At 47.1% G+C, this 19,289-nt stretch overlaps 1 protein-coding gene across 3 annotated transcripts in view; it reads right to left on the bottom strand.

Moving 5' to 3' along the window:
* FGGY (FGGY carbohydrate kinase domain containing) overlaps positions 1–19,289 on the bottom strand; it is a 169,844-nt gene that overhangs the window by 81,531 nt on the left and 69,024 nt on the right. For all 3 annotated transcript variants that reach the window (XM_064146960.1, XM_064146962.1, XM_064146961.1), the window contains exon 8: positions 14,567–14,670. In XM_064146960.1, coding sequence (XP_064003030.1) covers positions 14,567–14,670 — 104 coding nt within the window. The remainder of the gene's footprint in view (positions 1–14,566; positions 14,671–19,289) is intronic.

The following is a 19,289-nucleotide window of genomic DNA, read 5'->3' as shown; positions in this document are numbered from 1 at the left end:
TACTCCTAAGAGTAACCCTTTTAAGAAGGGCAGCACAATGTGAGTGACCTCCATGCAGAACTATTTCTAACTATCCAAATTTGCCATAAAAGATTAACTGCTCCACAGAGCATAGACCAAACAAGGTATGTGATTAATGCCCAGTCAAGAAACCACATTCCCAAGGCAGCCTGAATGCCTCATCTCTGAAAATACTGCAGGTGAGTTCTGCAGTGGGACTATATAGTGCCCAACTTGGCTATATAGCCAAGAATTAATTAGAGGAAAACTTCACTGAGATTAGCAAACATTTCCACTGTGAGGTTTTTTGTTTGAGGCTAAAAGGAGGAAAGATATTTGACAAAGTTTTCAATCTTATGCTTTTTAATGAAAGAAAAGCTTGAATCACAGTAATATTAGTGACTGGGCTTGTGCTTGATTTCTATTTACTTGTGGGTATAAAGAGAAATTTCATCTGGAGCAGTGCCTTGGGAGCCAATGCACCAACTTGTACAACCAGCACACTAACTATCAGCTCTAGTGTTGGACCCCCAGCACAAGAAGGACATGGAACTGTTGGAGCCAGTCCTGAGGAGGCCACCAAGATGCTCAGAGGGCTGCAGCAGCTCTGCTCTGAGCACAGGCTACAAGAGTTGGGGCTGTGCAGGCTGGAGAAGAGAAGGCTTTCAGAAGACCTTGGAGTGGCCTTCCACTATCTGAAGGGAACCTACAGGACGGCTGGGGAGGGACTATGGACAAGGTCTTGTGATGAGAGAACGAGGAGAAATGGGTTTAAACTGGCAGAGAGATTTAAACTAGATGTTAGGAAAGGGTTCTTTGCAGTGAGAGAGACACAGGCACAGGTTGCCCAGGGAGGTTGATCACATTTGGGTGCTTCTGTGCTCCACAACCTCCCTGGGCAACCTGTGTCAGTGTCTCACCACCCTCACTCCAAAGAACCCTTTCCTAACATTTAGTTTGAATCTCCCCTCTGCCACTTCAAGCCCATTCCTCCTCATCCTCTCATTACCAGACCTTATCAATAGTCCCTCCCCAGCCTTCCTCTAGCCTACTTCAGATACTGGGAGGCCACTCTAAGGTCTCCTGGAAGCCTTCTCTTCTCCAGGCTGCAGAGCTCCAGCTCTTGTAGCCTGTCCTCATAGCAGAGCTGCTGCAACCCTCTGAGCATCTTCGTGGCCCTCCTTTGGACTGGCTCTAACAGTTCCATGTCCTTCTTGTGCTGGGGGCTCCAGAACTGCACACAGTTAAACACATAAATTAAAATACTGCTTAAAAACAACAAACCCCAATAAAAATCCAACTGAGGAGAAAACCTCATCTGTTACTCAGCTGTATTTTATTTTACCTTTTAAAATGCAGCAGACCAGACCCTTGCCAAGAGCTGGGAATGCAAGAGGTCACAGGTGGCACTTGTCTAAACAGTCTTTCTGGAGGTCTGCCACCAGAAGCCAGATTGAACTTGCATTTCTGAGCAAACCTTCTGAGGGTGTGGGGCTTAGCTAACTCAATGTAATCTTTAAAAGAGCTGCAGACCCCTCTAGATAGCAGTCCAGGTCCAGCCTCCTCAGCTGAGCTGGCTGTATTTTATGCTACTTTCCAATCTGCTGCAGCAGTTTTTAGCCAGTGCTATGTGTGGTACTGGTATGTCCTGGGGTGCAGCCACATGAATAAATCACTGTGAGCAAAAGCAGAAGGTCAGTTGCCCAGCAAAACCACCTCTACTCAGCATCCTCCTCCTGTGGTGCATCATGTGACAGATCCCAGGGACTTTGCACATTCCACAGGAAACCAGGGCCAGGAGTGCTGCTGCAGAGCTGCTGACACTGTGCAAATGCACATTACAGATGACTCTTTAGTTTCTTCATCTGCCTCTACTCTTATTACCTGATCATACCAAAGGATTTTCAAATAGTCTCTTCAGAAAAAAGTGTATTTCAATACTAATATCAAAGAAGCCTGCAGTGAGATCAGCTTTCAAGTATTCAGCAGCAAAACCAGGCAACTGAGAATTGCTTTCAATAAAACACTACTTTTTTCCATGTTATTAGAACACAGAATCATAGAATCAACCAGGTTGGAAGAGAGCTCCAAGCTCAGCCAGTCCAACCTAGCACCCAGCCCTGGCCAACCAACCAGACCATGGCACTAAGTGCCCCAGCCAGGCTTGGCTGCAACACCTCCAGGCACAGCAACTCCACCAACTCCCTGGGCAGCCCATGCCAATGACTCTCTCTGCCAACAACTTCCTCCTAACATTCAGCCTAGACCTCCCCTGGCACAATTTCAGACTGTGTCCCCTTCTTCTGTTGCTGCTTGCCTGGCAGCAGAGCCCAACCTCACCTGGTTACAGCCTCCCTTCAGGTAGTTGTAGACATCAATGAGCTCTGCCCTGAGCCTCCTCTTCTGCAGGCTGCACACCCCCAGCTCCCTCAGCCTCTCCTCACAGGGCTGTGCTCCAGGCCCCTCACCAACTTTGTTGCTCTTCTCTGGACACCTTCCTGCACCTCAACATCTCTCTTGAATTGGAGAGCTCAGATCACCCAGTACAACTCCTCTGCCAAAGCAGGATCACCGAGAGCAGGAATGCATCTCGGTGGGTTTTCTGTGTCTCCAGAGGAGGAGACTCACAAGGCCAAGTCCCTGCCACCTTGCCACAGTGGCTAGAAGACAGCAGTGTAACACACTGGGCCAGCACAGGAACAAATGGTATCCACTAGAGGTTTCTAGCACTGACCTTCTGCTTCTCTCAAAGAGCTAACAGCAGAACTGTGAACTGGAGGAAGATACTGAGCTGTCCTGTCTCAAGCTTTCCTAGATATTGTGTTGCAAGCTCCTTCTCCTCACTCTAAAAGGATTTTCATAGTTATCTCTAAGGATGTTAGGAGGAAGTTGTTGGCAGAGAGAGTGAATGGCATTGGAATGGGCTGCCCAGGGAGGTGGTGGAGTCGCTGTCCCTGGAGGTGTTCAAGAAAAGACTGGATGAGGCACTTAGTGCCATGGTCTGGTTGCTTGGCCAGGGCTGGGTGCTAGGTTGGACTGGCTGAGCTTGGAGGTCTCTTCCAAGCTGCTTGATTCTATGACTCTATGACACACATGAAGGAGCCAAGTTTTGATGACCTCGATCCAGCCAATCTGGTGTAGGAGATGTTGACCAGCCTGAAAAACCTGAGCTGAGTAGCTGATGTGACAGAAATTCAAGGCAAGGGTAGGACACAAAATTCAGATGTGGCATTTAAAGCAGGAAACCCAAGGATTTTTCACATGTAGATATTACTCCTAACCTTAGTATTTATGGAGCATAATTATTCTTCAAAACCTCAATGGGAAATATGAAGGAAAGCCAAAGCCTTTTCAGGTGAGGGTTGGTACCTTTATCTTCTCTGGATGTCCTTCTCATGTACCTTGAGATCTTTCTCATTTATTTATTGCATAATACAGTTGGGGATTTATTTTCCTTCTTCACCTTCTCTATTGGTGAATGCCACTACTAACAATAGTTCCCTACTTAAAGGTAAAATAAATCCTCTCCTGCAATACCCCTGAGCTCCTGGAAGCAGATGGGAGATGCTGGCACACACTATTTAAAACATGACTTTTAAACACTGGAATAACTAAATGGGTAAATCCTGAGAAACTTCCTTGGTGTTTATTCAGCCTTTACTTACTAAGACAAACTCCCAAGGACAGAGTAAACACTGAGAGAGGACCTCAGGCCTTCACCCACAGTTATAAACAATGAACTCAGCACTAACTGTGATTCCTGGCTGATGTTGGGAAAAAAGCAGCAGCTAATGCTTCTCATTTTGCTTCCAGAATGATTATATGAGAAGAGATTTACTTTCCCCCTACAAAAGCTTGCCCCTATTTAATACCTTCCCCTACCCAAGGCTGGAGCAGCAACAGGAAAATTGGATGAAGAATTACTGGTCCAGAGAGGCCAAATAAAATCGGAAACGGGAGGTTAAAAAAAGGCCTTAGAGAAGAGGCCTGCTGCCCAGATACTGATGAAGGTTGCCTGACTGAGGGACTTGTTGCTGTTAAGAGAAGTAAAAAGATACTTGGAATGCCATTGCACCTATGCAGCCTTGGACCAGAGTCCTCAATACTCATCAGCCACATATCGCAGCTTCCTTTGGCAAGATCTCTACCTGTACAGCTTCAACTTGATGCTCCCTATCACCAGTGAGCAAACTAAGCCAAGACAGAAGCATACAGCAAACCAGGGACTTGAAACACAATCTGGGATTCTGAGCAAACATAGCATCACAGAATCATTTAGGCTGGAGAAGACTTTCAAGGTCATCAAGTCCCATCATTAACCCTGCAGTAAGGAGTCCACCACTGAGCCCATTTTGAAATGTTCCAGCAGAGAACTATTAAACTGATTTCATATCATTATTCTACTGCCTTGGAAATTGTGCTGCAGTGGTTTAGGGCCCAGAGATAACCTAAGGGACCATAGAATCAACCATGTTGGAAGAGACCTCCAAGATCACCCAGCCCAAAGATCAAAGATCACATGGGGTGGTTCTGTGCTCCACAGCCTCCCTGGGCAACCTGTGCCAGTGTCTCACCACCCTCACTCCAAAGAACCCTTTCCTAAGATCTAGTTTGAATCTCCCCTCTGCCAGTTTAAACCCATTACCCCTCATCCTGTTGTTACCAGACCTTGTCAATAGTCCCTCCCCAGCCTTCCTCTAGCCCCCTTCAGGTACTGGAAGGCCACTATAAGGTCTCCTCTAAGTCTTCTCCTCTCCAGGCTGACAAGCCCCAGCTCTTGTAGCCTGTCCTCATAGCAGAGCTATGCCAGCCCTCTGAGCATCCTCATGGCCCTCCTTTGGACTGGCTCTAACAGTTCCATGTCTTTCTTGTGCTGGGGGCTGCAGGACTGTGCACAGTACACAGAGCACTAGCAAGACTAGAACAGCAGTTCCTACTCTCTTAGCCCATTCATTCAGCATTGCAAAGAACCCCAAGCCTGCCGAAGACACTGCGGAGATGTTCCATGTCATATATCCAACACCTCCACATGGGGCTCTGTACAGCACAGGGCAGCCTGCAGCTAGCTGCAGCATGGAAAGCACTGTGTCTGTGTCTGAGCTTGCCAAGCCAATGTTATCACTGATGCCAGTGAGGTGCCTCTGGAACATCAGCCTTTTTTACTCTCGCCAACCACTCGTTCTGTCCACTCTACTCTTTGAGTCTTCGACCTCACACAGTCTGTTCACAAAAGGGAAGAAGGGTTGACTGCAGAGTTCTCTGTCACTCAGCATTCTCTGGTTTCTGTACAGTAGAGGCTGTAGTGCTTTCAGCTAGAGTCCCCTGAGCAGGTTGATCACACAAAGCTGTAGGGTGTTGCTGACAGGCACACACTCAGCAGCAGTGTCCCATTCTCCCAGTCACCAAGGCATACCTTGAGCTTTGGATTGTGTATGCCAGGAACAAAGGAACCCTGCTCATAACAGAAACTTTTAATAACTCATTTACTGAGAAAGCCTCCCTTTCATCTCTGCCAAGCTTTAGGAAAGGCTGGGAGGCAAGCAGAAATAAACATTATACAGACTCACCACTGCTGGCTCTAAAGTAAACTCTCCAACTTCCTATTTACATTTCAAGATCTTAAGCTTTGTGGCTTACTAGTTCTGCAAGTAAGTGCTTTGGGTTTTGGAGGCAGCCTGCACATGATCTCCCACCACTGCAGAACTCTTCCTAGCTTTTATTAATATAATAAGGAGGTCAGAAAAGCAACAATCCTTCACATACCCTGCTAGCAGAAATAGCTTACTGCTTGCCTTTTGAAAACAGAACAAGGCAAGCAATGCATACGATGCCAAATGATTACCAAGGAAGAGGATCTGACAGTTCTGTTTGTTGCTTTTTCAAAGCAAGGATGCTAGACCGTGGAAAGAGACAGTCTCATAAAAAAGGGTGTGGAGGACTTCTTTGAGGGACAGGTAGAAGGTGGCAATTTTACAGACCCATAACCCCTGTAAGGCCATAAGCTGCAATGACTCCTAAATAGAGCCTGTGACCTTTTCCTCTGAAGGCTAAATCTGTGTGCACTAAAGATGGGCAACCTGTAACAACCGCCAGGAGGAAAATGTGGTTTCTATTTCGTGCAGCCCTCCCTCGATGTAAAACGCCTTCATTATCTGGGAAGGCAGCGCTGCAGCTGCTGCCAAGCGCAATGCATAAGGCAGCAGAGCGGAGCCGAGGACAGAGCAAGCCAGAGGCTCCTGCGCTCCAAATGCAGCTCTCCCGTTTGGAAGACACCAGCTCTGGGACTCATGTGCAGAGCAGGCCTCACAGAAGAGAATAATGGGAAAAGCCCCAGGAGGGTAGGCACTGAACAACTTCATAAAGCCCTCAGAATGCTTCCAACGCTCGGTCAGGCTGCCCGAGCTCCAACAGGTTTGCTTTCAGGTTTGTTGTCTTGCCTACTGGATTCCTTCTCCCATCTCCGCACTCGCCCGACCCTCCCAAAGCCGGTCCCTTTGCCCTGGTCAGGAGAAGGACAAGCTGCTGCCTTCCCTAAAGCCTGGGTCCCAGCCAGCTGGCACTCGGGGGCAGGGCCCCTGGCTCCGTGCCCTCAGAGCCTGCCCGCTTCAGGTCGGCGATGCATGTGCGCAGGGACCCGAGCGCTGCGCGCAGTCCTCCGACGCGCCCTCCACAAAGGCGCCGCTCGGTGCCATCCCACTGGATAGCTGGCAGAGCCAGGAACAGCCTGCTTAGTCCCTGCAAGTTTTCCCCTCATCACAGATGACTTGAGGCAGCTGAGGAGTCCCTGTGCAGCAATTACTCAAAAGTCTGCTGCTTTAACAACGTGGCATGTTCCGAAGAGGAGACTCTCGTATCGGAGCCAAAATACACTGAATCCACTTGCTGGTCTGGCTCCCACCGAGATTACAGAGATCAGGCCATGAGAACACTTCGAGCCAGCGTGTCTCTGCAGTCTCCACTCCAGGATGTACTGCAAAGGACACGTACTGTGCATGCTTTGGGGGTGGAAACGTGCTTTACACTCTATTTGTGTGAACAAAGCTGGCAGCTTGGGCGGATACTGTGGAGCAGAGCAGCTCTATTGTGTTTGCCAGTCATCACGAGGATCGAAGGAACAAATTTAGAACAAGCAAAGTGGGCTGAAGTTCCTCTAGCAGAAAACAGGCAAAGACTAGTCAGGCTTGGGAAAGGAGAACATGGGTTAATCTTCCTGAAGAGTAAACACTGGGACTGCAAAACCATCTGCCTAGTTTGCTGTTCGTGTAGTTGCTCAAGCTCTGTCTTTCAGATCGTGTGGTACATCTGAAAAGATAGATGATAAAATCCTTGTGCCTTTCTCATGTAAAATATGACTAAACTGTAAGCTTCAAACCACATATTAGGGAAAAAAAAGAAACGTGCACCAAGCCAGGTGAGTCAGTTCCAAATGACAGGAGTCAGAGGAGTGAAAAAAAAAACAGATGCAAAAGGAAGAGACTCCTTCTAAACCTAGAAAACTTCCCTGACAGCCCCAGAAGTGAAGTTATGTGTACAAGGAGCTGATAAAGAAGGAATGACTGAAGCAGCACACAGGTCACATCACCAAATGAAGACAAAAAAATGGTACCAAAGACTCTGGATAGGAAAGAACACAAAGCTTGCATGTTTGGGATGGCAAACTCACAACTCCAAGCTCCAGTAAGCTGAAATCTCACCAAAAGCTGCTTCAGCTACCTGCTTCAGCTGTGAACCCAAAAAGGTGTTAGAGCAAGAAGGACAAATATTCACATCTGTCCTGCAACAAGTGCAAAGCAGATCTCCAAGTGGGCCAAATTCACCACAGAACAGGCAGAGGTAGGAGCAGATACACATTTTGTGAGGCCAGTTGATGCCTAAGTAGCACGTGTCCTGCAGAGAGACAAGATCAGCAAGGACCCCATACATACTGCAGACAACCAAAGAAGACAGAGTGCTGCACAAGAAGATCCCTGCTCTCTCTCTCAACAGTCTTTGCTATTTCTGAATCTGGCAGCTCTCACTGCACCTTGCCCTTGCTCTCTGTGGAAGTCCCAGTCTGGAGGAAGAGGCTCTATGCCCCAGTGACGCCATAACCCTCAGCATGCTCCAGTTTCCCACTTCAGAGCTATCCTTTTTTTTGTCTGCTTACTGTTTTAAATGACTTCAAATTCCTCACACAACCTCTGGCCACCAAAACCCCAGTCCCAGTCTGACCCCAGGCTGTCAGGTTACTCCAACCTATAGTGCCTTTGACAATAACTTTACAAAGTAAAATGTTTCATTAGACTGAAGAACAACTAAGTTTTAAGATGTGAATTCAGTGGGCATAAGAACAGAGCTATGCTGATACCAGGTATGGGAAACTGCAAGATTTAACTACCAGAAAGAAGCAACAGCACTGCTCCAAGGAATCCTAGGAATTTTCTGTGTGTAGGTCCCCTGCCACACTGCTTGCTCAGGTTAGTTGTGCTGTTTGCTAACTGGCATCTGAACCTTAATTCAGTCCTTGGTGGTTTTACACATCTGGCAAACGGGCAGGCACCCTTGTGTTCAGGACTGGGGCAAAAGAATACAGAGATCTGCAGCCCTCAGTCCTGATCACAGCAAGGTTTCAAAAGGAAACAAAGGATTGTTTAAAACATGCCATAAAGCCAGGCAGGAAGACAAGTTTTTAGGGAAATCAATTACCTTATTCCCAGAAGTTAGGACATGCCTGTTAGATCCACGCAAGCTACTAGTTAGGAATAACATCCCAGCTCATACATCAATCCTTCATCAATCCTTCAAACCTGCTGTCATTTTACTGCAAAAAAACTACTCACACATTTTGTGTAGTTGCCATAGTGACACAAGGGAAGTCTCCTAAAAATTCCAAACCAAAATGTGGGGGTGCTGGAGCTCAGAGAGCCTGTCTACAAAGCACGATGGCATGCAGCAGCCCACTGGCTGCCTATCTGTCACTTGAAAGGAATACCTATGCTGCACGGAGGGATCAAAGCTCCAGCCCCTACACTAAGGGCCAATCCTTCACAAGGCAAAGGACAGCTTATTTGCCCCTGCAAATGCAAATCCTGCCAGTGACATTTGCTAGGGCAAAGGAGGCAGCAGAGAATCATGTAAAATGAATAACTGCCCAAAAATATTCAGAAAACCATCTTCTCTTTTCCTTTGCCTCATGGATAATGGATGAGCCCTGAGGTGGCAGTGACTTTCAGCAACTACCAACTCAGTCCTGGACCTGGATCAGCAGCTTCATGAAAAAAACCCTTTTTGCTTCTTTCCTGAGCTACTCAAGCATCTCAACAGCAACACAAACTGCTTTGTGTTGTGTCTGATTGCCCCAAACTGTCAGTGGTTCATCCCAAAGCGTATCCTCACTTAGAAATGGGAGTTCTACCACAAACTATTACGAGCCAGCAGTAAAATTAGGTTCCACATTTGTACTTTGCAAAATATCAAAGGCACGATTAGCAAAGGCTTTTGTTCAAGATCTCTGGAGTCCTTCAGGTAATAAAAACTGGGTCATGGAGCGGTTTCTCTTCAAGTTTAAGGCTGAGTTCAGGCAGTACCTGCTTCTGTGACTCACGGAGTACTTGGTCTAGAGGATGGAAACGCTGCACCAACGCACACAGTACCCCTGCCCTCACCAAATAAAGCATCAAGGCAGGGATAAAGAAAGACAGAGCAGAGGATTTCTGAGCAGCTTCCTGTTAGGGTTCCTTGAAAGAAATCCAACCATACTTTCACCCTGCTTTCTGTGTTCTGAACTTCTCCTGACAGTTGGCTCTTTCGTTTGCCAGAACCACAACAAAGGACTGCCTTGAGTTTTCCACACAGGCCATTTTCTCCCTCTCTAGTCTCTGATCATCTCACAAAGGTATTATTGTTGCTGGCTCACTGGGGCTCAGTGCACCTGAGGCAGATCAAAGGCACTTTTTAATGCCCGCCTGACCACACAGGTCTCTCTCCCACTGCATTAAATTAAACTCGATGATTAATCTCTGTAGCCCTGAGGGTCCCTTGGTGCAAGAGAGAAAGAAAATATATATTTCTATCAAAACACAAGCATAATATACTTGCATTTTATAGCCCTAATTAAAAAAAGGAATGGCTAATTTCAGCCAAATGCAGCTGCATACAGGTCTCATTAAAGCACAAACACAACTGCTCTGTGTGCTCTATGCTCACTTCGTGCAGTCCATGCAGGTAATAGATAAAAGAACAGCAACCAAAGTCCTTCCCCAGATTAAATCCAGAGAAGTTGAGAATTTGCTTAGTGTCTGCTGGTAATGATTGTTATGCCTCTGAGCAGATGAGTGAAGGAAACCATTATAAAATGCTGAGTAGTTCTATTTAAATGAAAACCTACTTAAATCTAGCCCCAAACTGCACAAGCATCTACTCTACTTTCCCTGCAGACAAAATGACTTAAGATTCCAATAAATTATGCAATGAAATCTCCATAATGTCCCCAAGAGCTTCTTCAGTCTTTGGTGTGACAAAAAAGACCCTACAAGTGTTATAGATAGGTGGAGGCTGTGTGTGATGGTTTGGGTGTTATCTATGATCTGTTACTGAGTTTGAGGTCAGCTGAGAGCCTAAAAGGTTCTCCCTTGTCTATCATGTGCTGAATTTGGGCTTGTGTTAAGGACAGAATGATGGAATGGCTCAGGTTGGAAGAGACCTCAGGGATCATCTACTCCAACCTCCCCGCCACGGGCAGGGACACCTCTCGACTAGACTGAGTTACTCGAGGCCTCATCCAACCTGGCCTCCAACGCCCCCCAGGGAGAAGGCAGCCATAGTCTCCCTGGGCAGCCTATTTCAGAGTCTCACCACCCTCTACTGAAGAACTTCTTCCTGAGCTCCAGTCTAACCCTGCTCTGCCTCAGCTCCAAACCATTCCCCCTTGGCCTGTCTTTAGACACTCTGATGAAGAGTCCCTCAGCAGCCTTCTTGTAGGATCTCAACAGGTATTATGGATGTTAGGAGGAAGTTCTTCACAGAGAGAGTGATTTGCCTTTGGAATGGGCTGCCCAGGGAGGTGGAGTCACCATCCCTGGAGCTGTTCAAGCAAAGCCTGGATGAGGCACTTAGTGTCATGGTCTAGTTGACTGGATAGGGCTGGGTGCTAGGTTGGACTGGATGAGCTTGGAGATCTCTTCCAACCTGGTTGATTCTATGATTCTACTGGAAGGCAGCTCCAGAGATTTCTCTTCTCTAGGCTGAACACCCCCAGCTGCCTCAGCCTGTTCTCAGCGCAGAGGTGTTCCAGCTGTGGGATTATCTCTGTGGCCTTGATTAAATGTTAACATCATTGACTGAGCACTGCTTAACACCCATATGGACTCTACTTTTACAACATGAGCACATTTAACAGAGCCAAATCTCTCATGGCACAGAAGTGCCACACCACTGTTTACACTGATATGCCATGCCTCCCATGTCTGGGAAGCAAAAGGAACTAGAGTTGTGAACTGGGTCCATGTCAGACCTTACCAATACAAATGTATAACAGAGTAATAAATAACCATGTGCATGCCCTCCTCCAGGGCTGGCTCTACTGAAGAAGTGTGTTAAAGCCAGCTGGTCCATTTCCAGCTGCTCAACATTGCCCTTAGACCTTCTGGGGAAACTGTCTGTGAGCTCCTCAGCTCATTTCACTCCAGTATTATGGCTCTGTTAACCCAACTGGTTTTAACAATTTAAACTAACTCAGCTAAACGAAACAGGTTACAGAGAGTTCAGGCACATGTCTTTTTCTGAGAGGGCAGAAATTTCCATCGACAGAAGACAAAGGAAGCTGCAGAGCAGTGTCAGGCTCAAAGGGTGATTTCACAAGCATGAAATCAACCAGGTTGGGAGAGACCTCCAACATCATTCAGTCCAGCCTAGCACCCAGCCCTAGCCAGGCAACCAGACCATGGCACTAAATGCCCCAGCCAGGCTTGGCTTCAACACCTCCAGGCACAGCCACTCCACCACCTCCCTGGGCAGCCCATTCCAATGCCAATCACTCTCTCTGCCAGGAACTTCCTCCTAACAGCCAGCCCAGACCTGTCCTGGCACATCTTGAGACTGTGTCCCCTTGTTCTGCTGCTGCTTGCCTGGGAGAAGAGCCCATCCCCACCTGGCTACAGCCTCCCTTCAGGTAGTTGTATTTCTTCCCTCAGAGCTGGTATTTGCAGGCTGCACTACCTACCCTGTGACCAAGAGACCCCAGTGTAATTTGTTTCAGAGGCAGAGCAAGCTACAAGTGGTGGAGTTTGAGGTTTGAAACTCTCGTTTAGGAAGGTACCTAAATATATCCAAATTGCTCGAACCCATTGCTTCACAACACTGCCATTATTCACATTAGCTGCATTCAATTATGTGCTAAAACATTTTGCTCAACTACAACTCATGGGACAAGATCACCATTTTTTTGTGCTCAAGATCACTACATCACCATGCTGGTACTAAGAAGACAGCTTACTGTTATGCAAGCCTGGCATTTTAGAATCATAGAATGGTTTAGCTTGGAAGGGACCTCAAGGATCAGCCAGTTCCAACCCCCTGCCATAGGCAGGAAAAACTCCCACTAGAACAGGTCACTCAAGGCCTCATCCAACCTGGCCCTGAACACCTCCAGGGAGGTTGTGGAGGACAGAAGCATCCAACCTGTGCAAGTGTCTCACCACCCTCACTGCAAAGAACCCTTTCCTAACAGCTAGTTTCAATCTCCCCTCTGCCACTTTAAACCCATTACCCCTTGTCCTATCATTTCAAGACCTTATCAGTAGTAACTCCCCAACCTTCCTGTAGGTCCCCTTCAGATACTGGAAGGCCACTATCATGTGTTCTGGAAGCCTTCTCTTCTCCAGGCTGAAGAGACCCAGCTCTTGTAGCCTGTCCTCATAGCAGAGCTGCTGCAACCATCTCAGCATCTTTGTGGCCACCTCTGGACTCATTCTAACAATTCAATGAGCAAGGGGCAGAATGCCCTCCCTTGCCCTGCTGCCCACACTGCTCTTGCTGCTGCCCAGCACAGGGTTGCTGCACTCACACTGCAGGTTCATGCTGAGCTTTCCATCAGCCCAGACCCCCAGGGCCTTTTCCTCAGAGCTACTCTCTGCCATTCCCCACCCAGCCTCTAAATGTAGCTGGGATTGCAGTGACCCAGGTGCAGGACCTTACACTTGGCCTTGCTGAATGTCATGAGGTTGTCCTGGGCACAGCTCTGCAGCCTGTCCAGGTCCCTCTGGATGGATCCCTGCCCTCTAGCAAGTCGACTGTGCCACACAGCTTGGTGCCAGCTGCACACTTGCTGAGGGGGCACTGATGCCTCTGTCCATATCACTGACAAAGAGGTTAATCAGCACTGGTGCCAGCACTGACCCCTGAGGGACACCACTTGGCACTGGTGTGTGTGTGTATGCACGCACCCCAAGATGTGGTTCCCTAAACTTCTAGCCATGTTCCCACCAGAAAGAGATGAAACAGAGGTGAGGTTGATTTGTGTGGTCACCACCATGCTAGGAGATAACACTCTGTAAGTGGTCATAGACTCTCATGGACAATACGCAGGGCTGGAGTCCAGAAGCCTGAGCTCATCCTGCTACTGACACCCACTTCACCCACTTGGCACTAGCCTCCAGGTGAACATTGTGCCCTTGATCACCACTCTCTGCAGGCCACCATCCCGCCAACTCCTGATCCAGCAGTGCCCCACCCAGCAAGTCTGCGTTCTTCCAGTTTGGTGACCAGGTTGTCACATGGGACAGAGTCAAATGCCTTACCCAGCTGCAGGCAGCTTTACTACCAGCTTCTCTTCTTTTTCCCTGCTGGAGCTCTCTCCACAAAGCATGTCAGCCCTCCCTAACACCTCTGGTACTCCCATTGCCATTTGCTAGTTTCGGAAGGAACCAAGTTAAAATCAGGCTAAATTTAAGACCAAAATGCCTTGTAAATGAAGAAGGTAGCAGAAAAAGGGGTACTTATCTAAATGGAATGCTTTCAGACTCATGCATTTTAAAAAGGTATAAATTTCAGAAGCAGACACTAAATTTTAATTGCAATCTCAGAGAAAGCTTTTGTATTAATTCCCTGAGAAAAATTAGCAATGTGAAAATTGCTTATCAGGGCTTTTCTTTCTCTTTCAGTCAGGAGAAGTATTGTAATTCTATGCAGCAGGGCAACTTGCCGAGGTAGAAGGGTTTATATTGATTAAGTGGAGAGGTGGGGGAGAAGGGCTGTGACTGAAGACATGCACTCTTTCTCCAAAGACACTCTTCTGCAATGCATTAGTGACAGGCTTGTCACAGATAACTCAAGCTCAGAGTCTTTGGCTCAGGTTTCAAGCTGCTTTTTCAGCCACTCTAGCATCGTGGTTTTTACTTTCCATGTCATTTTTCAGTATTGATTTCTACTACTATTAAAGTTCTTGCTTAAGAGCAAATGCACAGTAATCTATAATTAATATCCAAAGGTAAAATTAGACTTACCAGGGGGAAAAAAAAATCCTGAGAAGGACAAAGGTGCTTCTTCCCTAGCATATTCTGTATGTATTAGGAGCATGCATACAACCTACCCCCATGTGGCATGAAGACGTTCCACAGATCACAGCAAGTCGAGATGTAACTGGCTGGTTCTCACATGGCAGGTTGTGTCCTCTCACATCTGCTCCAATGACTCCTGTTAAATTAAAATCCCAGCTCAGTATGAAAGAAGAGCAAAGCAACCCTCACAAAAGCAGAGCTGTTCTGCACACAGTAACTGGGGAGTATCTCAGCACTGCTGCCACAAATCAGAAAAGGTTGACTCAAAAAGCAAAGTTCTTGAATCAAATCAGATTGAAATGGGATTTTATTCCAGACACTTGAGGACACAAGAACATTTCACAGAATCATAGAATCAAGCAGGCTGGGAGAGACCTCCAAGCTCAGCCAGTCCAACCTAGCACCCAGCCCTAGCCAATCAACCAGACCATGGCACTAAGTGCCCCAGCCAGGCTTGGCTTCAACACCTCCAGGCACAGCCACTCCACCACCTCCCAGGGCAGCCCATTCCAATGCCAATCACTCTCTCTGCCAACAACTTCCTCCTAACATCCAGCCTAGACCTGCCCTGGCACAGCTTGAGACTGTGTCCCCTCATTCTGTTGCTGGTTGCCGGGGAGCAGAGCCCAACCCCACCTGGCTACAGCCTCCCTCCTTCAGGTAGCTGCAGACAGCAATGAGCTCTGCTCTGAGCCTCCTCTTCTGCAGGCTGTACACCCCCAGCTCCCTCAGCCTCTCCTCATAGGGCTTTATCACTCCAAATTTTGCATGTTACTATGACTGCAACCTGACCCTTACTCACTTAGGCAGCACAAAAGCCTGCCTTGCTGTGAAAGACACTTTGGTAGGCTGCAGATCTGTTTATTTGTTCACAGTTTCTCATGCACACACTGTTTGATGTGTTTTGTCAGGGGATGAGCTGGAGAAAGGGGTAAGTTGGCAGGAGACTGGAAGGCTGCCAGTTCTGTTGTCTTGACTGCTGCTGTTCCATCCATGGCAAACAAAACCATCTAAAGCAGGATTACTCTTTCCCTAAGAGGAGCAATTCTTTGCTCTGGAGAACTTCTGCATGCAGGACAGGACAGGAAGGAGGACAAATGCAGAGGGCAAAGCCTGCAGCAGAAACATACCCAGGAGAATGAATCATAGAATGGTTTGGGTTGGAAGTGACCTCCAAAGGCCAGCTAGTCCAATCCTCCCTACAGTAAGAAGGGACATTCTCCACTAGATCAGATTGCTCAGGGCCTTGTCAAGCCTGAATTTGAGTATCTCGAGAGATGCCAGATAGAATCACAGAATCAGCCAGGTTGGAAGAGACCTCCAACATCATCCAGTCCAACCTAGCACCCAGCCCTAGCCAATCAACTAGACAGGAGCCAGGAGCTTGCTTACAGAATGGGGCAGACCTACAGCCAAGCTTTAGCATCAAATCCTGCTTCATTCACTTTGAGGGGGCAGGGATAAAGTGGAAACCCTGCCTTCTCCTCAGCTGCATTCTTGCACCATTGTGCTGTACCCACCCAAAATTCAGCAGCCCAACAAATACTATTCTATGGATGTCTCAACACAAGGGGAAACTTCTTTCCTGTAAGGGTCACAGAGCACTGGAACAGGCTCCCCAGAGAGGTTGAGTCTCCTTCCCTGGAGACTTTCAAGGCCTGTCTGGATGTGTTCCTGCATGATCTGTGCTAGTCCTACTCTGGCAGGGGGGTTAGAGTCGATGATCTCCTTGGGTCCCTTCCAACCCCTAACATCCTGTGAGCCTGAGAACCTGCTCTAGTTGCAGATGTCCCTGCTGACTGCAGGGGGTTTGCTAGATGACCATGAAAGGTCCTTTCCAACCCAAATCACTCTGTGATTGTTTGTTTTTTTTCCTTTTCTGGAGCATTACTTCTGCACTGGCAAACTGGTCACCAGACTGTGCATGGCATCTGCATCTCCAACGTGCAGACTGGTGAGGAGTCTGCCAATTCTGCTGAAAAAGGTGTGGGGGGGAAGGGTATCTTTCTCCTCACTGCAGAAGCAACATGAAAGCATTTGCTGACACTGTGAAAGATGCCAAGTGTTACTGCTGGCTAGTATGCTCCATTTCATTATGCCTTCCTGTTCAGGTCACCACTGAGTTTGACATATCCTGATTGCCAGGGCTCTCATGGTATTATCACCAGTGGAAGTTACCTAAATATTCAGAAGGTCAAGGTCTAAAACCACACAATCTTTACAAATGTGCCCTTATGTCCCTTTATCCTAGCTGGCTTGTAACTATGGCATGGCTCTTAAAGACAGCATTTACTGTGAGGAACAAAAGAAAGCTAAAGCAGCACCTCTAGAATCAGAGAATCAATCAGGGTTGGAAGGGACCACAAGGATCAGCCAGTTCCAACTCCCCTGCCATGCCCAGGGACACCCTACCCTAGAGCAGGCTGCCCACAGCCTCAGCCAGCCTGGCCTTAAACACCTCCAGCCATGGGGCCTCAACCACCTCCCTGAACAACCCATGCCAGGCTCTCACCACTCTCATGCTCAACAACTTCCTCCTCACCTCCACCCTGAATCTCCTCACCTCCAGCTTTGCACTATTTCCCCTACTCCTGGCACTACCTGACAGCCTCAAAAGTCCCTCCCCGGCAGTTTTGCAGCCCCCTTCAGATGCTGGAAGGCCACAAGGAGGTCACCTGGGAGCCTCCGCTTCTCTAGACTGCACAGCCCCAACTCTTTCAGTCTGTCCTCACAGGAGAGCTGCTGCAGCCCTCTGAGCATCCTTGTGGCCATTCTCTAGACACCCTCCAGCTCTAACCTCTTACTGCTTTATTTTCCACTGCTCACACACAGCTACACTTGAGTTCATTTTCAGAAGTCAGGGTGGGTTTGTCTACAAGGCAATTTCCTGTACTAGGCAACACTAACACAATTTTTTCAAGGAGTTAAAAATATTATCCACACTTCAGAGGGAACACAACTATTAAACTGAATTGTCAGCATATGTTACAGATGTTATTTTCATAAACAACCCAGAATGGAAGAGCCTCATGTTTCAGTACAGATCACAGAGAGCACTGAAAACACACATCAGTACCTTTCTGAAATGCAAGTTTTACATCAACTGCAAGAGTTATTCACTGCCATTCATCTCACATTTTAAATGAGTTTAAAAGACCTCCTCTCTATCATCTTCTCTGCCCCTTTTATCATGATTAAAAGATCAATATGCTTTAGTGGATTGTCATCCTTAATATCTTTTAATCACTTCACTACTTAGTTCCATGATTTGTACTCTCCTGGTTTTTCTTGCAGGATTTTCAGCTCTGTGTCCTACATACTGAAAAAGATTCAGGTTCTTGTTGTTACCAGCTATGGTAAATTATTCAGTGTTTGAGCCTCAGCCACACTGTTCATTGTCCTGCACTCTCCAGCTCCCCTTTTGCTATCCACACCTTTTCCTTTTTACTGTATTTTCTACCAGCTTCTCAACCTATTTCTTACCCTTCCCAGATTGAGTTCCATATTTTGTCTCCCCCTTCTCCCAAACCCTACTCAGCCACCATGTGATCAGCATGCAGGTTCTCCTGTTGTGCAACTGTCTCTTCCCTCCCCAGTGTCTCTGTCTGTCTCTAACAACAACCTATACATTTATTTTCTCCTGGCAATGATTTCAGCAGTCTGCTCCTGTTTGTGGTGCCATCTGGGAAAACATATCCTGATCACCAGGACTAGCATAAGCAGACTGTCTCTAGCCGCTGCAGTCTTACTCTGTTGGATGCCTGTAGCAATGCAATTCTCATGGCAGAGTTTCTTTGAAGAAGACCACAGCAAATGAACAGTTCTCTACCCTTAACACCCAATTCAATGATTTAAGCACAGGACATCTACTGGGCAAGCCTTCTGTGCTCCAAATCCCACTACTCACACCATTATGCCAATTAAACAAGGCCACTCCACTGCCATTTTCAGGTGCTGTGACAATCAAGTTTTCCAGCAAGTTCATTCTTTCAGGTCAGTTTATAATTACAACCATTTCAAGAACACAAAACTGCCAGAGCACAGAGCTTTAAATACGTTTTTATGCAATTAGGATGCTAATTAACACAAGTAGATCTGTAAGTCACAACAGCAGGGACAAAACACATCCCCAAGCGTGACACTAAAAATCAGTCTTCATTTTGCTGCTGAATCTGTATCTAATCTTTCTGAGGTAACAAGAAAAGCAATCTAGACGACTGCTAAACCTCATGAGAAGCAAAATAAATGGACTTGAACACTTTTAAAGTTCCAAGCCACAATTTCTAGAAGAACAAGTGGGATTTTAAGCACCACAAAAGAGCTGCTAAAACACCAGTCCAGTTTCAGATAATCTATTTCATTTAGATCTTGAGAGGAATACTCTGATGAGCAATAGATTCCCATTGAGCAGCACCCTTTCAGTAGCACTGAAACTTTCTGAGGTTAAGAATTTTTTCTAAGCTATCAAAGTTAAAAACCAAACCAAAACAAAACACAACAACCAAACCTCAATTTCCTGCTGAAAAAGCTCCACTGAATCACTTTGCTATTGACTGTATTTAGCTAAGGCCAAACAAGATAGTAAGAGTTGAGCCTTGCCAAACATATTTCAACACAGTAGAAACTGGGCACACCGAGGAGACTGGAGAGGAAAAAAGGCATCAGGCATTATCCAAGTACCAGTTTTGGATAAGAAGTTCTAAGTTGGAGAGGGGGAATGCTATGCAGTGGCCAGTTCCACTTCTGCTCCTTTTG

The sequence above is a fragment of the Pogoniulus pusillus genome, chromosome 8 (assembly GCF_015220805.1).
Source record: "Pogoniulus pusillus isolate bPogPus1 chromosome 8, bPogPus1.pri, whole genome shotgun sequence".
Lineage (NCBI taxonomy): Eukaryota > Metazoa > Chordata > Aves > Piciformes > Lybiidae > Pogoniulus > Pogoniulus pusillus.
The sequence above is the reverse complement of the archived record's forward strand: the minus strand, read 5'-3'. Positions and strand labels throughout refer to the sequence as shown.